This window comes from Oncorhynchus tshawytscha, linkage group LG30 (genome assembly GCF_018296145.1).
Source record: "Oncorhynchus tshawytscha isolate Ot180627B linkage group LG30, Otsh_v2.0, whole genome shotgun sequence".
Lineage (NCBI taxonomy): Eukaryota > Metazoa > Chordata > Actinopteri > Salmoniformes > Salmonidae > Oncorhynchus > Oncorhynchus tshawytscha.
The window spans coordinates 14,877,007-14,893,278 of NC_056458.1; the positions used below are offsets into that span (position 1 = coordinate 14,877,007).

General features: G+C 40.2%; 1 protein-coding gene across 2 annotated transcripts in view; it reads right to left on the reverse strand.

The window, feature by feature from the left end:
* The window catches only part of LOC112250247 (androgen receptor-like), a 46,384-nt gene that overhangs the window by 16,091 nt on the left and 14,021 nt on the right, over positions 1–16,272 (reverse strand). For both annotated transcript variants that reach the window (XM_024420225.2, XM_024420226.2), the window contains one exon: positions 12,746–12,862. In XM_024420225.2, coding sequence (XP_024275993.1) covers positions 12,746–12,862 — 117 coding nt within the window. The remainder of the gene's footprint in view (positions 1–12,745; positions 12,863–16,272) is intronic.

Consider the following 16,272-nt stretch of genomic DNA (forward strand, 5'->3'; position numbering starts at 1 on the left):
TGAATGGTGGCACACAGCAACAGGGAGCCAGGGAAGCATGCAATAAAACAAATCTTGAAATATTACTGCAATTTTATTCTCACAATTTCGACTTGATTCTTGAAATGTTGATATTTTTAAGTATTATCCATACAAAAAAATATATAATCTAAGTGCATCAGCATTTATTTTCTGCTTAGCCCTAATACTCTTCAGTATAGAACATATTTTACCACACTGCTGGAGGCTCCTCTCCGTTTCATTAAAAAAAATATGCTGGAGGTGAACAGAGGTCCTGTTTCCCCTAATGCGGATTTGAACTTTAAAGAAATTCAGGTTCAAGAATCACCTGTGGTAGAGGAAGGGAAAACATGAGAATAATTCAAGTTTAAACATAACAAAGTACGACGTACCAAGGGAGAGCATACTCTTGACAGGGGAGACTGTAATAAGATATGTCACACTGTAAACTATAGTGAAAAGCCTACTTTTTAATTTAATTATGATATAAGAGAGCTTAGAATTCCTTAAATGTGAGTGACGTTATCGTATGGTACTGTGGAACTGCAGCTGCGATGGGGTTATGGTCCATTTCAATTCAGGGCCTTGATCCAACAAAGCTAGTATCCGGAAGGTTCTGTGGCAAAACAGCATTCTTATCTGAAATGTGAAAATTAAGGTCTGGATTATTAGTTGTTTACGTTCCACATTCTGATTTTAAACATCTGCCATTATCTAATCTCATTTCAGGTTACTATGGAAGTGGAGAATGTTTCCATGTAAACAACAATTCCAGTTTTGCAATCATTTTGTGCAATACAACAGGAATAGAGTAAGAGACTAACAGGCTAGAACAGCGTGGTCTTCTAATAGGTACTGCCAAAATACAATCCCATTAAAAATACATTTGACCAGATGGGCCTCATCTGTTAGAGAAGCATGGGATAAATGAAAGGCCATTGTATCTCTTACTCATCAAAATCTAATAATGTTATGTTCTTGTCCTAAATCATGTTGAATAAAATGAAGACCTCTCTCTGATGTACAGAACTCTAGTTTAATTGCCACAATAATTTGTGTATGCATATGGTACAGTAGTGTACCCACAATCAATAACAAGCACCTAAACTGTGAGTCATTTGGATACAATCCGAAGTGAACTGCTAAAGATACAGACGGGTTAGGCAACGTATCTAAATATTATTTCTTAACTAACAATAAAACTACAACTTTATATACCAGGGAAGATGGAGATGGGAGGCTTTCCTTTCAGCTTCTGGCAGATGTTTGACTGTTGACGCCCTCCACTGAGAAACTGAACAGGTCTTATCCACGCCTTTGAATTGTAGCCTACTGACATGAATCATCTCCTGCCCTAACTAAGTCAATCCGAATGAAATAATTATCACAAACAATCTGTGCCCTAACCAACAATCCTATGACTACAGTCACAGACTAGACAAGTATATAACCCACCATTCACTCAATCTAATTATTTCTGCCAGATAACACCACCACTCTGAAGTTGCTGAGCTCTAGGTTCACACTGTTATTTCAGCTGCCTCTATATGCTTGGCACCTGTGTAGGAGGGTGAGTGACAGAGAAATGCAAATAGTTGCTTCCTAACTATCTGATCAATAACCTATAGGCATTTCAAATACTCTAACTGAGTGGTAGGATACATTCTTGCTGCTTTTACAAAGTTTTGTTGAAGTCTAAGGTGAGAATAGTTTTCCTGTGCATAGTTACTTCTCGGGTCAGAAGTTTAGTTCAGGATAAGGGATTTGCTTATAAATGGGATCTTCACTCTGCTTCGCCACAGATCCCAGGCTTAAGAAGCCCCTGAAGGAAGGACTATTGATGTCCCTCAACATGTGGCGCATGCATAGTAGCTCTAACCTGGATACAATCATGAGAACTTGAGGCTTCATCTTCTCAGGCTTTGTGTTTGTGGCATTAACGAGGGGCGTTATGCTTAAAACGTGCACAGTAATAATAATAATAATAATAAAGCATGTAGACACATTTGTCATGAATTAGAATAAATTAGCAACAATTATAATATTGCTCAGTGTGTGCCTCAATGGGCTTGGCCATCATTATCACCACTGGGTCGAGGCTCTGAGAACAATTTCAGTTCTAGCTTGGCATACCGCTTTTATGAGCCCAGGCCCAGAATAGATCCATCCAGTAATGACATACATGTGAACACCTGTTTAAAACCTTCTCAGAGCCTATTCACATTAAATACATTATTGGAAGCATGGTGGAGAAATCATGGCATATTGATCCCCAAAACATATCATGTACTGCCAATACTTGAGCAATGTTTAACCATAATCTAGCCACAGGACAGGAAGAAATGTATCTTGAATATTACCATAATTGTTCGAAATGCTTAAAAGACTACACATGGATGCAATTAGAGCCAAATGTTCCACCAATAAAAAAAAAAACATACCAGTTGTGGAAGATACAGTTGAAGTCGGAAGTTTACATACACTTAGGTTGGAGTCATTAAAACTCGTTTTTCAACTACTCCACAAATGTCTTGTTAACAAACTATAGTTTTGGCAAGTCGGTTAGGACATCTACTTTGTGCATGACACAAGTCATTTTTCCAACAATTGTTTACAGACAGATTATTTCACTTATAATTCACTGTATCACAATTCCAGTGGGTCAGTTTACATACACTAAGTTGACTGTGCCTTTAAACAGCTTGGAAAATTCCAGAAAATGATGTCATGGTTTTAGAAGCTTCTGAAAGGCTAATTGGCATCATTTGAGTCAATTGGACGTGTAAATGTGGATGTATTTCAAGGCCTACCTTCAAACTCAGTGCCTCTTTACTTGACATCATGGGAAAATCAAAAGAAATCAGCCAAGACCTCAGAAAAACAATTGTAGACCTCCACAAGTCTGGTTCATCCTTGGGAGCAATTTCCAAATGCCTGAAGGTACCACGGTCATCTGTACAAACAATAGTACGCAAGTATAAACACCATGGGAACACGCAGCCGTCATACCGCTCAAGGAGACGCGTTCTGTCTCCTAGAGCTGAACGTACTTTGGTGCGAAAAGTGCAAATCAATCCCAGAACAACAGCAAAGAACCTTGAGAAGATGCTGGAGGAAACAGGTACAAAAGTATCTATATCCACAGTAAAACAAGTCCTATATCGACATTACCTGAAAGGCCACTCAGCAAGGAAGAAGCCACTGCTCCAAAAAGGTTTGTAACTGCACATGGAGAAATGTCCTCTGGTCTGATGAAACAAAAATAGAACTGTTTGGCCATAATGACCATCGTTATGTTTGGAGGAAAAAAGGAGATGCTTGCAAGCTGAAGAACACCATTCCAACCATGAAGCACGGGGGTGGCAGCATCCTATTGTGGGGGTGCTTTGCAGCAGGAGGGACTAGTGGACTTCACAAAATAGATGGCATCATGAGGTAGGACAATGATATGGATATATTGAAGCAAAATCTCAAGACATCAGTCAGGAAGTTAAAGCTTGGTCGCCAATGAGTCTTCCAAATGGACAATGACCCCAAGCATACTTCCAAAGTTGTGGCAAAATTTCTTAAGGACAACAAAGTCAAGGTATTGGAGTGGCCATCACAAAGCCCTGACCTCAATCCTATAGAACATTTGTGGGCAGAAGTGAAAAAGCGTGTACGAGCAAGGAGGCCTACAAACCTAACTCAGTTACACCAGCTCTGTCGGGAGGAATGGGCCAAAATTCACCCAACTTATTGTGGGAAGCTTGTGAGAAAGGTTACCCGAAACATTTGACCCAAGTTAAACTATTTAAAAGGCAATGAGTTTAAATGTATTTGGCTAAGGTGTATGTAAACTTCAACTGTAACTAGGTGAGCAATGTGAGAGGGAGGCTGGAACCTTGGCTAGCGGATCAATGACCATGGCAACAGTGGGCAGAGCAGGCCATTTGGTAAGGTCAGACAAAGACAGTGGGCACACCATGTCACAGGGATACACCTTGATGACAATATTAGCAGCTTACAAATGTAGCAATCATTTACTGTATTGTTACAGTATTAGTATGGATGTACTTCAACACAGCAAACAAATTATTTCAATGTTTTAGCGTGAGGATTGCTATAGTTTACTTTGTAATGTGTTATGCTGTTTTTGGAAAAGTCGTTTACCGGGGGTATAATGCAAAGAGGAAAAACAACATTTAAAAATCTAAATGGTGAGTGAAAGCATTTCCTGCACACTGGAACTCCTGTATGTGACAATAAAACATATACACTACCGGTCAAAGGTTTTAGAACACCTACTCATTCAAGGGTATTTCTTTATTTTACTATTTTCTTTATTTTACTATCAACTGTTCAGAGGAGACTGTGTGAATCAGGCCTTCATGGTCAAATTGCTGCAAAGAAACCATTACTAAAGGACACCAATTAAGAAGAAAATACTTGTTTGGGCCAAGAAACACGAGCAATGGACAATAGACCAGTCGGAATTTGTCATTTGGTCTGGAGTCCAAATTGTAGATTTATGGTTCCAACCGCCGTGTCTTTCTGAGATATGAAGGTCAGTCAATCCAGAACATCACACCTCCTCCTCCATGCTTTCATGGTGGGAAATACACATGAGGAGGTCATCCGTTTACCAACACCGCGTTGTTGTTGGTAAACGGATGACCTCCTCATGTGTATTTCCCACCATGAAAGCATGGAGGAGGAGGTGTGATGGTGTGGGGGTGCTTTGCTCGTGACACTGTCTTTGATTAACCAACAAAGCTACCACAGCATTCTGCAGCGATACACCATCCCATCTGGTTTGGGTTTAGTGGGACTATCATTTGTTTTTCAACAGGACAATGACCCAACACACCTCCAGGCTGTGTAAGGGCTATTTTATCAAGAAGGACAATGATGGAGTGCTGCATCAGATGACTTGGCCTCCACAATCCCCCGACCTCAACCAAATTGAGATGGTTTGGGATGAGTCGGACCACAGAGTGAAGGAAAAGCAGCCAATAAGTGCTCAGCACATGTGGGAACTCCTTCAAGACTGCTGGAAAGCATTCCAGGTGAAGCTGGTTGAGAGAATGCCAAGACGGTACAAAGCTGTCATCAAGGCAAAGGTTTGAAGAATCTCGTATATAAAATATACTGTATGCTGATTTGTTTAACACTTTTTTGGTTACCACACGATTCCATATGTGTTATTTCATCGTTTTGGTGTCTTCACTATTATTCTGCAATGTAGAAAATAGTCCAAAAAAAGAAATACCCTTGAATCAGTGAGTGTTCTAAAAAGTTTTACCGGAAGTGTATATGTATTTTTAAATTTTTTAAATTTTCCTTTTGGTAAGATCATTATGTTGAAAAGTTCCATCTGGCTTTACAGAGATACAGTCATTATTATCTAAAAGGAAACCATACAGGTGTATGCAATTAACATCCAGGTAACCTGGAAGTTAAATCCTGATGGTGCAGAATGAATCACCTGCATTATGGGGTCACCAATGATCTCTTCTAGAACAGGTGCACACATGTACCTTATTATGGACGGGACTGTAGAACTTTGACCAAAATAAAAAATATATACCTTTAATATCTGTCAGTGCAGAGTGGCCCAGTGACTCCATCTTTATAGCTAGCTTATCATGACCACAAATGAATTATGGTCCCATGCACTATGCATGCTTTCATAGTGCTTTTCATAGTGCTACGTGACAACAATGCATCGTGCAGAGGGGACTACAAATTAAAGTGGCAATACATTTGGTGGTGGACATTCAATAATACCATTTCCTAAATAGAATTAGCTCAAGGAAATGTAGAGTGAACAATCAGTTCACACTTGGATCCCAGTATTATTGTTAATTTATTTCTCAATCTGAGTAATGAACAGTGCCTCAGTAGCTGAATCTTAATATGATGGTAAATCATGACATTCTATTTCAGATGTAATAAGTAAACCTTCCTTTAATTTAGATAAAGAAAAATAATTAAAACATTCCCAAATATATTAAAAATTGTGGTATCTTGGCACTGATCTCTTGGATAACACATACAATAGTAAGTAGGTCAGGTTGAGCTGCCCTTAAGATCCACGCCCCCTTCAAACTGATGCCAATACAAACAGAGGCATCCATACAAGACATGACATTAGTTAATTTTCTCTGCAAATAACTTTGTCCTAATTTAGAGGAAAGATAAAAATATACAGTATACTGATTTCCGAAATCTTTACGTAATGACTCAGACGAGCAGAGGATATCTATTAATTAAGATATGTACACATGGTATTTGGAATTATTTCTGATTTGTAGGTATAGCAAAAAATAGTAAAATTGAGCTTTCCCTGGTTTGAATGAGGTTTGAATCATTTATTGTATGGTGGTTGCGGAATATTAATCTGTTTCCACAGAGTACAACTTGTGCTTGGCCAACAAGTGTACGTGAATTAAATATAACAATGTTACATAACACAAAATATAACTACATTAATCATAAAATAAGATAATTTGGATGGAATTGATCCCGATAAAACTAAATATATCATAAACAAACTTGAGTAACTAACAACTGGAATGGCTTAGGTTTAGGCATGCTAGCAAGTAGTTATTGTTCGGGTTTCATGTCTTAACATTACTATGATCTGAATTGTCTACAGTACAGTTTATATCTTTACACATTTTCATGAAGATAATCGGGAACTATTATATGCTGGCAGATAGTTAAAATCTTTTGCAATTGCTTGTTACTTTCCTGCAAAGTTTTGTCAGAGAGTGGGTATACGGTGCATTCAGAAAGTATTCAAACCCCTTGACTTTTCCCACATTTTGTTACGTTACAGGCTTTTCTAAAATGTATTAAATAGATGTTTTCCTTAATCAATCTACACATAATACCCCATTTTTATTTTTTATTTTACCTTTATTTAACCAGGCAAGTCAGTTAAGAACAAATTCTTATTTTCAATGACAGCCTGGGAACAGTGGGTTAACTGCCTGTTCAGGGGCAGAACGACAGATTTGTACCTTGTCAGCTCGGGGGTTTGAACTCGCAACCTTCCTGTTACTAGTCCAACGCTCTAACCACTAGGCTACCCTGCCATAATGACAAAGCTAAAACAGTTTTTTAGAAATGTGTGGAAATGCATTCAAAATAAAAACTCAAATATCACATTTACATAAGTATTCAGACCCTTTATCATTACTTGGTTGAAGAACCTTTGGAAGCAATTACAGCCTCGAGTCTTCTTGGGTATGTCGCTACAAGCTTGGCACACCTGTATTTGGGGACTTTCTCCCATTTTCTCTGCAGATCCTTTCAAGCTGTCAGGTTGGATGGGGAGCATCGCTGCACAGCTATTTTCAGATCTCTCCAGACGTGACGCTTGGCATTCAGGCCAAATGATTAAATCTTGGTTTCATCAGACCAGAGAATCTAGTTTCTTATGGTCTAAGAGTCCTTTAGGTGCCTTTTAGCAAACTCCAAGCGGGCTGTCATGTGCCTTTTACAGAGGAGTGGCTTCTGCCTGGCCACTCTACCATAAACGTCTGATTAGTGGAATGCTGCAGAGATGGTTGTCCTTCTGGAAGGTTCTCCCATCTCCACAGAGGAACTCTAGAGTTCTGTCAGAGTGACCGGCCAACTCTAGGAAGAGTCTTGGTGGTTCCAAACTTCTTCCATTTAAGAATGATGGAGGCCACTGTGTTCTTGGGGACCTTCAATGCTGCAGACATTTTTTTGGTACTGTTTCCCAGATCTGTGCCACAACACAATCCTGTCTCTGAGCTCTATGGACAATTCCTACGAGCTCATGGCTCTTCTGACATGCACCGTCAACGGTGGAACCTTATATAGACAGGTGTGTGCCTTTCCAAATAAGGTCAAATCAATTGAATTTACCACAGGTATCCAATCAAGTTGTAGAAACATCTCATGGAGGGTCAATGGAAACAGGATGCACCTGAACTCAATTTCGAGCAAAGGGTCTGAATACTTATGTAAATAAATATTTTCTTTGTCAAAAATGTCTAAAGACCTTTTTCCGCTTTGTCATTATGGGGTATTGTGTGTAGATTGATGATACTTTTACATTTTTTATCCATTTTAGAATAACATAACAAAATGTTGAAAAAGTTAAAGGGTCTGAATACTTACCGGATGCACTGTATGAACTCCTCAAAAACATGTTATTAAACATGGGATTTGCCATGCACAAAGGCAAATGCACAGAGGACTTTTAAAGCTCAAATGGAATTTGGGAAAAGGTTCAAGTTTCAAATCATCATTCTTTTTTTTAGCAAGAGAATGGAGGGTGGGAATCGGGAAACAGGAAGCACCTCTAATATTCCAGGAGTTGGTGTAATTGCCTTCAACTGTTACTGTACCCTACAAAACACAACACATTTAATCCCAGGGTTGATTACTAGGCCTCAGCTGACATAGGTAAGTTTATCCTGTAACCATATACATATTTTTTTAGCTGCAAATGGGAAGGTTAGGAGCAGGAAAATGTCACCCAGATTATATTTTCAATGCTTTTTCTATTTCAATATACCTCTGCTAAATTAAATAGCTTCAGTGGATCTGTAAAATTAACTGCCATATCAATGTTCTATTTGGAGAAGTAATTACAATTTTGAGAGTAATTACGTAATATGGAATTCTGCATTCCAAAAGAAAACCTCCTTGCAATGATACTTAACTAGTCTCTTCCATTTTGCTGTAAAACAAATTCAACCAATGCATTAGTCCGTAATCAGAGAAGAATCTTTCACATTTGAAGCCCTCGTCTGAGCTTTCAAATTACTGTCACAAACTTACCTGTGCACATAAAAAAATCTATGAGAGGAGCGCTTGAGGGGAAGGAAGGCACTTTCTAACTGCAACTGGAATAGAGGTGCCTTTCCCTGACAATCACAGCATCACATCGCATTTTCCCCCATGGGCTTGTCAGCGTCTGGTGGCTAAATTACCAGCATTTCTGCTCCTTTAATTCACATGTCTCATGTCAGCTTTGTGCTTCTCTGTGCAATTTTCACCGTTAACAGAATGAGAAAATGGAAGGGAGTGAAAATTGAACACAAGAACGGAAATTTGTCCAGCACATGTCCATCTTTGAGACCTAATACGACAAACAGCTCTGGGTGACTGTAAGGGAAAGTGAATGAAATAGGTCTAAATTGCCTGGTGGCACAGTCAGAGGCTTGATTAGCAGTAGTATTTCCCTTTGTGATGCAGCGATTCAAGAGAGCTGGCTAAGATGTGTAGTACTGGTTGCAACATTCACAAGAAATCAGGTACTTAGACTGAAAGGGAGCATTGCAGAAAACTCCTCCATGCTGAGTTTAACCCTGTAGTTCAGTTGTATGCCCTAAAATGAGAAATGTGCTCATGCTGTATATACACCGAGTGTACAACACATTAGGAACACCTGCTCTTTCCATGACATAGACTGAACAGGTGAATCCAGGTGAAAGCTATGATCCCTTATTAATGTCACTTGGTAAATCCACTTCAATCAGTGTAGATGAAGGGGAGGAGACAGGTTAAATAAGGTTTTTTAAGCCTTGAGACAATTGAGATATGGATTGTGAATGTGTGCCATTCAGAGGGTGAATGGGCAAGACAAAATATTTAAGTACATTTTAACGGGGTATGGTAGAAGGTGCCAGGTACACCAGTTTGAGTGTCAAGAATTGCACCGCTGCTGTGTTTTTTCACGCTCAACAGTTTCCTGTGTGTATTAAGAATGGTCCACCACCCAAAGGACATCCAGCCAAATTGACACAACTGTGGGAAGCATTGGAGTCAACATGGCCAGCATCCCTGTGGAACGCTATTGACACCTTGTAGAGTCTATGCCCCAACAAATTGAGGCAGTTCTGAGGGCACTAGGGCTGTGGCGGTCATGAAATATTGTCAGCCCATGATTGTCAAGCAAATAACTGCCAGTCTCATGGTAATTGGCCATTAATTAACATAAACACATTTAGCATCTCCTGGCTTCCACGCATAGCCTACAAGCCACTGATGCAGACCTTTGGAACATCTACATTTTAATAAGTCTAATAAATCAATTTAATATAGCCTACACCATCACAATAAATTCATTATTTATTTTAGACAAGTCTAAAGAAACAAGACATGAAGAAAATGTAATATATTTCAGAAGAACAGAATAGCTTACTGTGAGCTGTCCTTATGTTAGGCCCTGATCGGGCTATGCCATATGGCTATGGCCTATACTAGTTCATTTAGCAGACAAGATTTGCTTAGAAATCCGTGACATTATTTTATATTATTTTATAGTATGAACTATTCATTTTAACATAGCTGAATGAAATAGAAAGGATGTTTTCTCCAAACGATTTCTGAGGGAGTGTCCACATGCGGCTATTCTGTATTGAGTGGTTAACAAAGAAACAGGTCCTGCTATATGCTTCATTTAGTGTTATTTATGCAACTTTAGTTGTGATACAAACATGATGCTGCATGATGCGACTAATGATGATTTGAAAAAAGTTGCACGAAAGGCATGAGCTCTGCTTTGTTTCTTGCACAGGCTGCACACACTTCATCAGTCACTCATTCACAAATTGACCACCACTTGATAAAAGCCTCTAATTTCCCGGCGGCATCCCCCTAAAATCCATGCCTTTTGCAGCCAGTGGCTATTATGCCCTTTGGCTGATTACAATAATTGTAATTCCCTTCTCCCAGCTGCGTGTTCCGAAGCACCTCTCACTCACATGCCTCTCTCAGATATCGTAATTCTTATTAGCCAATGTCCGTCATGTGATTGGGCTCTTCTCAGAGGCATCTATCTCAACACATCGGGGACTCCACTGCGTACTTCCTTTTTATCGAAATCCGAGGCGCATATTTAAGATGTTATGAGAACTGTCCACATTTATTTTTTGTCATCCAACAAGATGAGTAGGCTAAATGAACAGAAAAAGCACTAGCCTACGTCAATCTACTATCCTCCATAGTACAAAAGTTGACTTATTCTATTGGTCACCTTGTCCTTCTGTGCGATAAATAAATAGTGGGATGCGATAGATCCTAAATTAATACAACCACTTGCATCAAATAACCTTTAAAAAGTAATGAGGCAGGGCCTCCCGAGTGGCGCAGCAGTCTAAAACACTGCAATGGGGTTTGATTCCAATCTGTGTCACAACCAGCTGTGATCGGGAGTCCAATATGGCGGCACACAATTAGCCCAGCGTTGTCCGGGTTTGGCCGGGGGGTTTTTACTTAGCTCATCGCGCTCTAGCGACTCCTTGTGGCGAGCCGGGCATCTGCAGGCTGACTTCGGTCATCAGTGGAATGGTGTTTCCTCCATTACATTGGTACAGCTGGCTTCCGGGTTAAGTGAGCGGGCGTTAAGAAGTGCGGCTTGGCAAGTCATGTTTTGGAGGACGCATGACTCGACCTTCGCCTCTCTCGAGCTCGTTGGGGAGTTGCAGCGATGAGACAAGATCGTAATCAGAGAAAAAGTGGAATGAGGCTGATGCAACAAATCAGAACGTTTATCTTAAAATGTTGATAAACTATTAGGCTATTTCTTCACATTGTGAGCACAGCAATATGCACACGACCATAGGCTATAAGCATGAATGTTCCAAAATGCAATCAATTAGCGGGAAAACACCATTCTCAAAAGTGACCACAAATGCGATTATGCATGTAATGCTTATTATAAAAGTGAATTTTTATGGTGAAAATGATCTTCCCCATACTTGAAACTCACATGCCGCCTATGTATGCCAGTTAGACTCTACACCGGTTTTAAAGCAGATTAATGTGCTTAATTTTAAGAAGTTATTTGGACACGTTAGTTGTGATTACAAACCTTATCAAATATTAGGTATAGGTATATAGGCCTATGGGCTAGGCTACATGAGGTGTGGGACTATGATTTGAAAAAAGTTTCAGAAATTAAGCATGCACTGTTTCTTGCTCTATTGCACACAAGCTGGGCATCATTCAAGTGAAATATCATTCACGGGTGATAGGCTAATATTGTTACCCATCAGACTATTATTGATTTAATCTTGTCTTTACATATACTAAATAATATATGTGTGAAATTAGTTTTGATTTAGAATGGACCATTATCATGCAACTATCTCAGAACGGGGGCAGGGATTTTTAAAAATGTCATCTATGTACTTAAATAGCGAATGGAGGACGCTTTTCTCATGGTTCATTTTCATGCCAGCCAGGTAGGCTTTACTCCTGTTGTAAAGCGAAGCTATGTGCTTAATATTAGGAAAGTTGAGAAATAAATATAGTAGACCTAGCCTATAGAAAGCTGATTGGATCCTCCTATTTTCAATAGAGGTCTTCAAAACTCTGTTTTCTCACACAATTGCATAGCCTATCATGAGGTGTTTGATTTGATTTTTGATTACATTTGCATTGATGTCATAATGATTAGAGGGACAATAAAGACCTGAGCACCAGGCAATTAGCAAGTTTGGTAGGCTACTAATGACCATCAGCAGCATCAGAGCTTGGAGAAGCCTAGTTACTGTTACTAAACGGTCAGATGGAATTTAACTGCGGTCATTAATCGTGACTGTGGTAATACAGTCACCGTAACAGCCCTAGTTGCAACTCAATATAAGGAAGGTATTCTTAATGTTTTGCACATACACACACTTTTGTCCATGACGATCAGTGGGTGGGCGGATGGATCACTAGGTACTTTATATTTCTCATTGACTTAATAAATTGACTTGATAGTTGTATTTACCTCCGAGGGTCATCCCAGCTTCAAAACACTTCCTCAGTCGACATGATGGGCAGTTCTTCCGTCTAAGCTTATCGATGGTGCAGTCGTTTCTGCTGGCACACAGGTATTTCTGTTTACCTAACAAAGACAAACAAAGATAAGAATAAGAGAATACGAAATTCTATTTTGAATGAGGAGGAAAGTTACATCATGGTTGTAACATGGTTGTAAGTCATAAATGATTACCACAGAAACCAATGGTTGGAACTGGTTCAGGAAACAGAACCGAAAACCGGAAAATAACAAAATTTTTTGAGGAACAGAACCCGAACCAAAAGCGAAAGTGATCTATACTGTTCTGGAACTGTTATTTTAAAAGCATGGGAACCGGTTAATAACGTTATTTTACATTCCGGGCATTTCTTTCCAGTCCCACAACAAAGCGCCTATGCAAAGCCCTCACTCTGTCGCTCAGGAAGTTTTTCCTGCATCTGCCTGCCAGCTGGAAATATTTTACAGTGAGTGTGTGTGTGTGTGCTACCTGCCCCTCCCCCTATGAAGCATAGGTTACTGTAGCCTACTGACGTTATTCCGAAATTAGATGTTTAATTAGAGAAGAATGGATTGACTTTTTCAATGCTAGTTAATGATACTAACAAAAAGGTTAGACGTATTTCTAATTCTAGCGCAGCTCTGCATACAGAAGCTTGTTAACTAGCTAGGTAACGTTTTCTCTGGTCCAATGTTAAACCAACTCGGAAGTTCAAAGACATTCAAAGTTCCTCCAATTCTGTGGGCCTAATTCAGATAATGCATGTCATCATAAGATGCCCAGCCCTTCAAGGCAAGCTTGAAGCTACGGGATATACACTACTGTGATTATGATCGAAGAGAATTCTCTTGGTAGATAATGCGGTCGGCATTTGATTGTAAGGAATTCTAGGTCAGGTGAACAAAAGGACTTGAGTTCCAGTATGTTGTTATGATCACACCACGTCTCGTTAATCATAAGGAATACACCCCCGCCCTTCTTCTTACCAGAGAGATGTTTGTTTCTGTCTGCGCGATGCTGAAGAAGCCAGGTGGCTGTACCGACTCGGTGACGTATCCCGAGTGAGCCATGTATCCGTGAAACAAAGAACGTTACAATCTCTGATGTCTCTCTGGAAGGCAACCCTTGCTCGGATTTCGTCTACCTTGTTGTCAAGAGACTGGACATTGGCGAGTAGTATGCTCGGGAGCGGAGCCCGATGTGCATATTTTGGTTAAACTATCCCCAATTCAATGGAATTGCAACCCTCTGCATGCACAGTGCATTCTTCCATCACATGTGAAGTGCACTCTTCCATCACATGTACAGCTGATTCTCAAGATCTTGCACACTAATGAGATGCTATTGAGCCCACACTGTCTGAGCCAAGGACTACATGCTTTCTGGTAGGGGAGGGGTGAATATATTTTATCTGACATACATTATTTTTTTGTTAACTAGTAAATAGTAGCCTACAGAAAAGTGTGTTTAAATCATTTCTAACTTGTTAACATTTTCTGCTAGTTAGTTTTTGCTACCATGTGGGTTTTAGCTTGCTTGCTTGAGCCTGCTAACTGAAGAGTGTTAATTCACCTGTTTCCATACATGTTTCATTTTATAACATTTACCTTACAAAGGAGTTGTTTAATCTAACTGCTTAACTATTTATCTGTACATGGAATTGTATATATTTTTACTCATTTTTCCTAATCTTTACAGGAAAATGCCACGTGCACTATCTGATGTGTGTAGACATTTCACTGCAGCTAATGTAGAAGGAAAAGCTGTGTACATTTGGAAATACTGTGCCAAATCATGTGTGAAGAATGCAACAAAGATGCAGAATCATCTGGCCAAGTGCACAAAGTTCCCTCAGAGCTCACAACAAGCATCCTCTGACAAAAGTCGCTCTACATCTATTCGAGGTGAAAATTATGAATCAGACACCTTATCAATAGCAACTGCTCATGGTCCTCCTGGAATCAGAAGTGTTTTTGACTCAGTGGAGGTACGTAGAAATGCTGATGAATGTCTTGCTTGAGCTCTGTATGCAACTGGTTCACCTCTGATGCTCACAGGCAATATGTATTGGAAGATATTTCTGAATGTTCTTCTCCCAGCATACACCCCTCCAACCAGACATGCTTTATCTACTCATTTGCTGGATGCAGAGTTCAACAGAGTTCAAGTGAAGGTCAAGCAAATCATAGAGAAAGCAGACTGTATTGCAATCATCTCTGTTGTATGGTCGAATGTTCGTGGGCAAGGAAAAATTAACTACATCATCTCAACCCCTCAACCAGTATTCTACAAGAGAACAGACACAAGGGACAACAGACACACCTGGCTCTACATTGCAGATGAGCTGAAGGCAGTCATCAATGACCTTGGACCACAGATGGTATTTGCACTGATGACAGACAATGCTGCGAACATGAAGGCTGCTTGGTCTAAAGTGGAGGAGTCCTACCCTCACATCACCCCCATTGGCTGTGCTGCTTGTGCATTGAATCTGCTCCTCAAGGACATCATGGCACTGAAAACAATGGATACACTTTACAAGAGAGCCAATGAAATGGTTAGGTATGTGAACAGTCATCAAGTTATAGCAGAACTCTACCTCACCAAGCAAAGTGAGAAGAATAAGAGCACCACATTGAAGCTGCCCAGCAACACCCGTTGGGGTGGTGTTGTCATCATGTTTGACAGTCTCCTGGAGGGGAAGGAGTCTCTTCAAGAAATGGCCATATCACAGTCTGCTGAAATAGACAGCCCCATCAAGAGGATCCTCCTGGATGATGTATTTTGGGAGAGAGTGGTAAGCAGCCTGAAACTCCTGAAACCTATAGCATTAGCTATTGCACGGATTGAGGGAGACAATGCCATCCTGTCTGGTGTTCAGACTCTGCTTGCAGATGTAAGAGAAGAAATCCGTACTGCCCTGTCCACCTCACTCTTGCTCCAAGCAGAGGAAACTGCAGTTCTGAAATACATCAAAAAGCATTAAGACTTCTGCCTGAAGCCCATACACGCCACAGCGTACATGTCGGACCCCAAGTATGCTGGCAAGAGCATCCTGTCTGGTGCTGAGATCAACAAGGCCTGTGGTGTCATCACTACGGTGTCTCGTCACCTTGGCCTGGATGAGAGCAAGGTTCTTGGCAGTCTGGCGAAGTACACTTCCAAAGCAAGGGCTTTGGGATGGAGATGCAATATGGCAGTCGTGCCAACATATCTCATCAGCCACCTGGTGGAAGGGACTTTGTGGATCGCTTTTTGAGCCTGACAACGAGCCATCCTCAACAAGGTTGGAAATTGACAGTGCAGATGAGGCCTCAGAGTTTGATGTTCAAGAAGTGGACATTAAGGAGGTCCAGGGAGAAGACATGGAAGCCTGAGAGAAAGACCACCAAAGCTTCAGTTTCTAGATGTATCATTTTACAGATGTATGTTGAAAACGTTTTTGGGAGATGCGATAGATCATTGGGGATCATTCAATATTCCCTTTGTTTTGTTG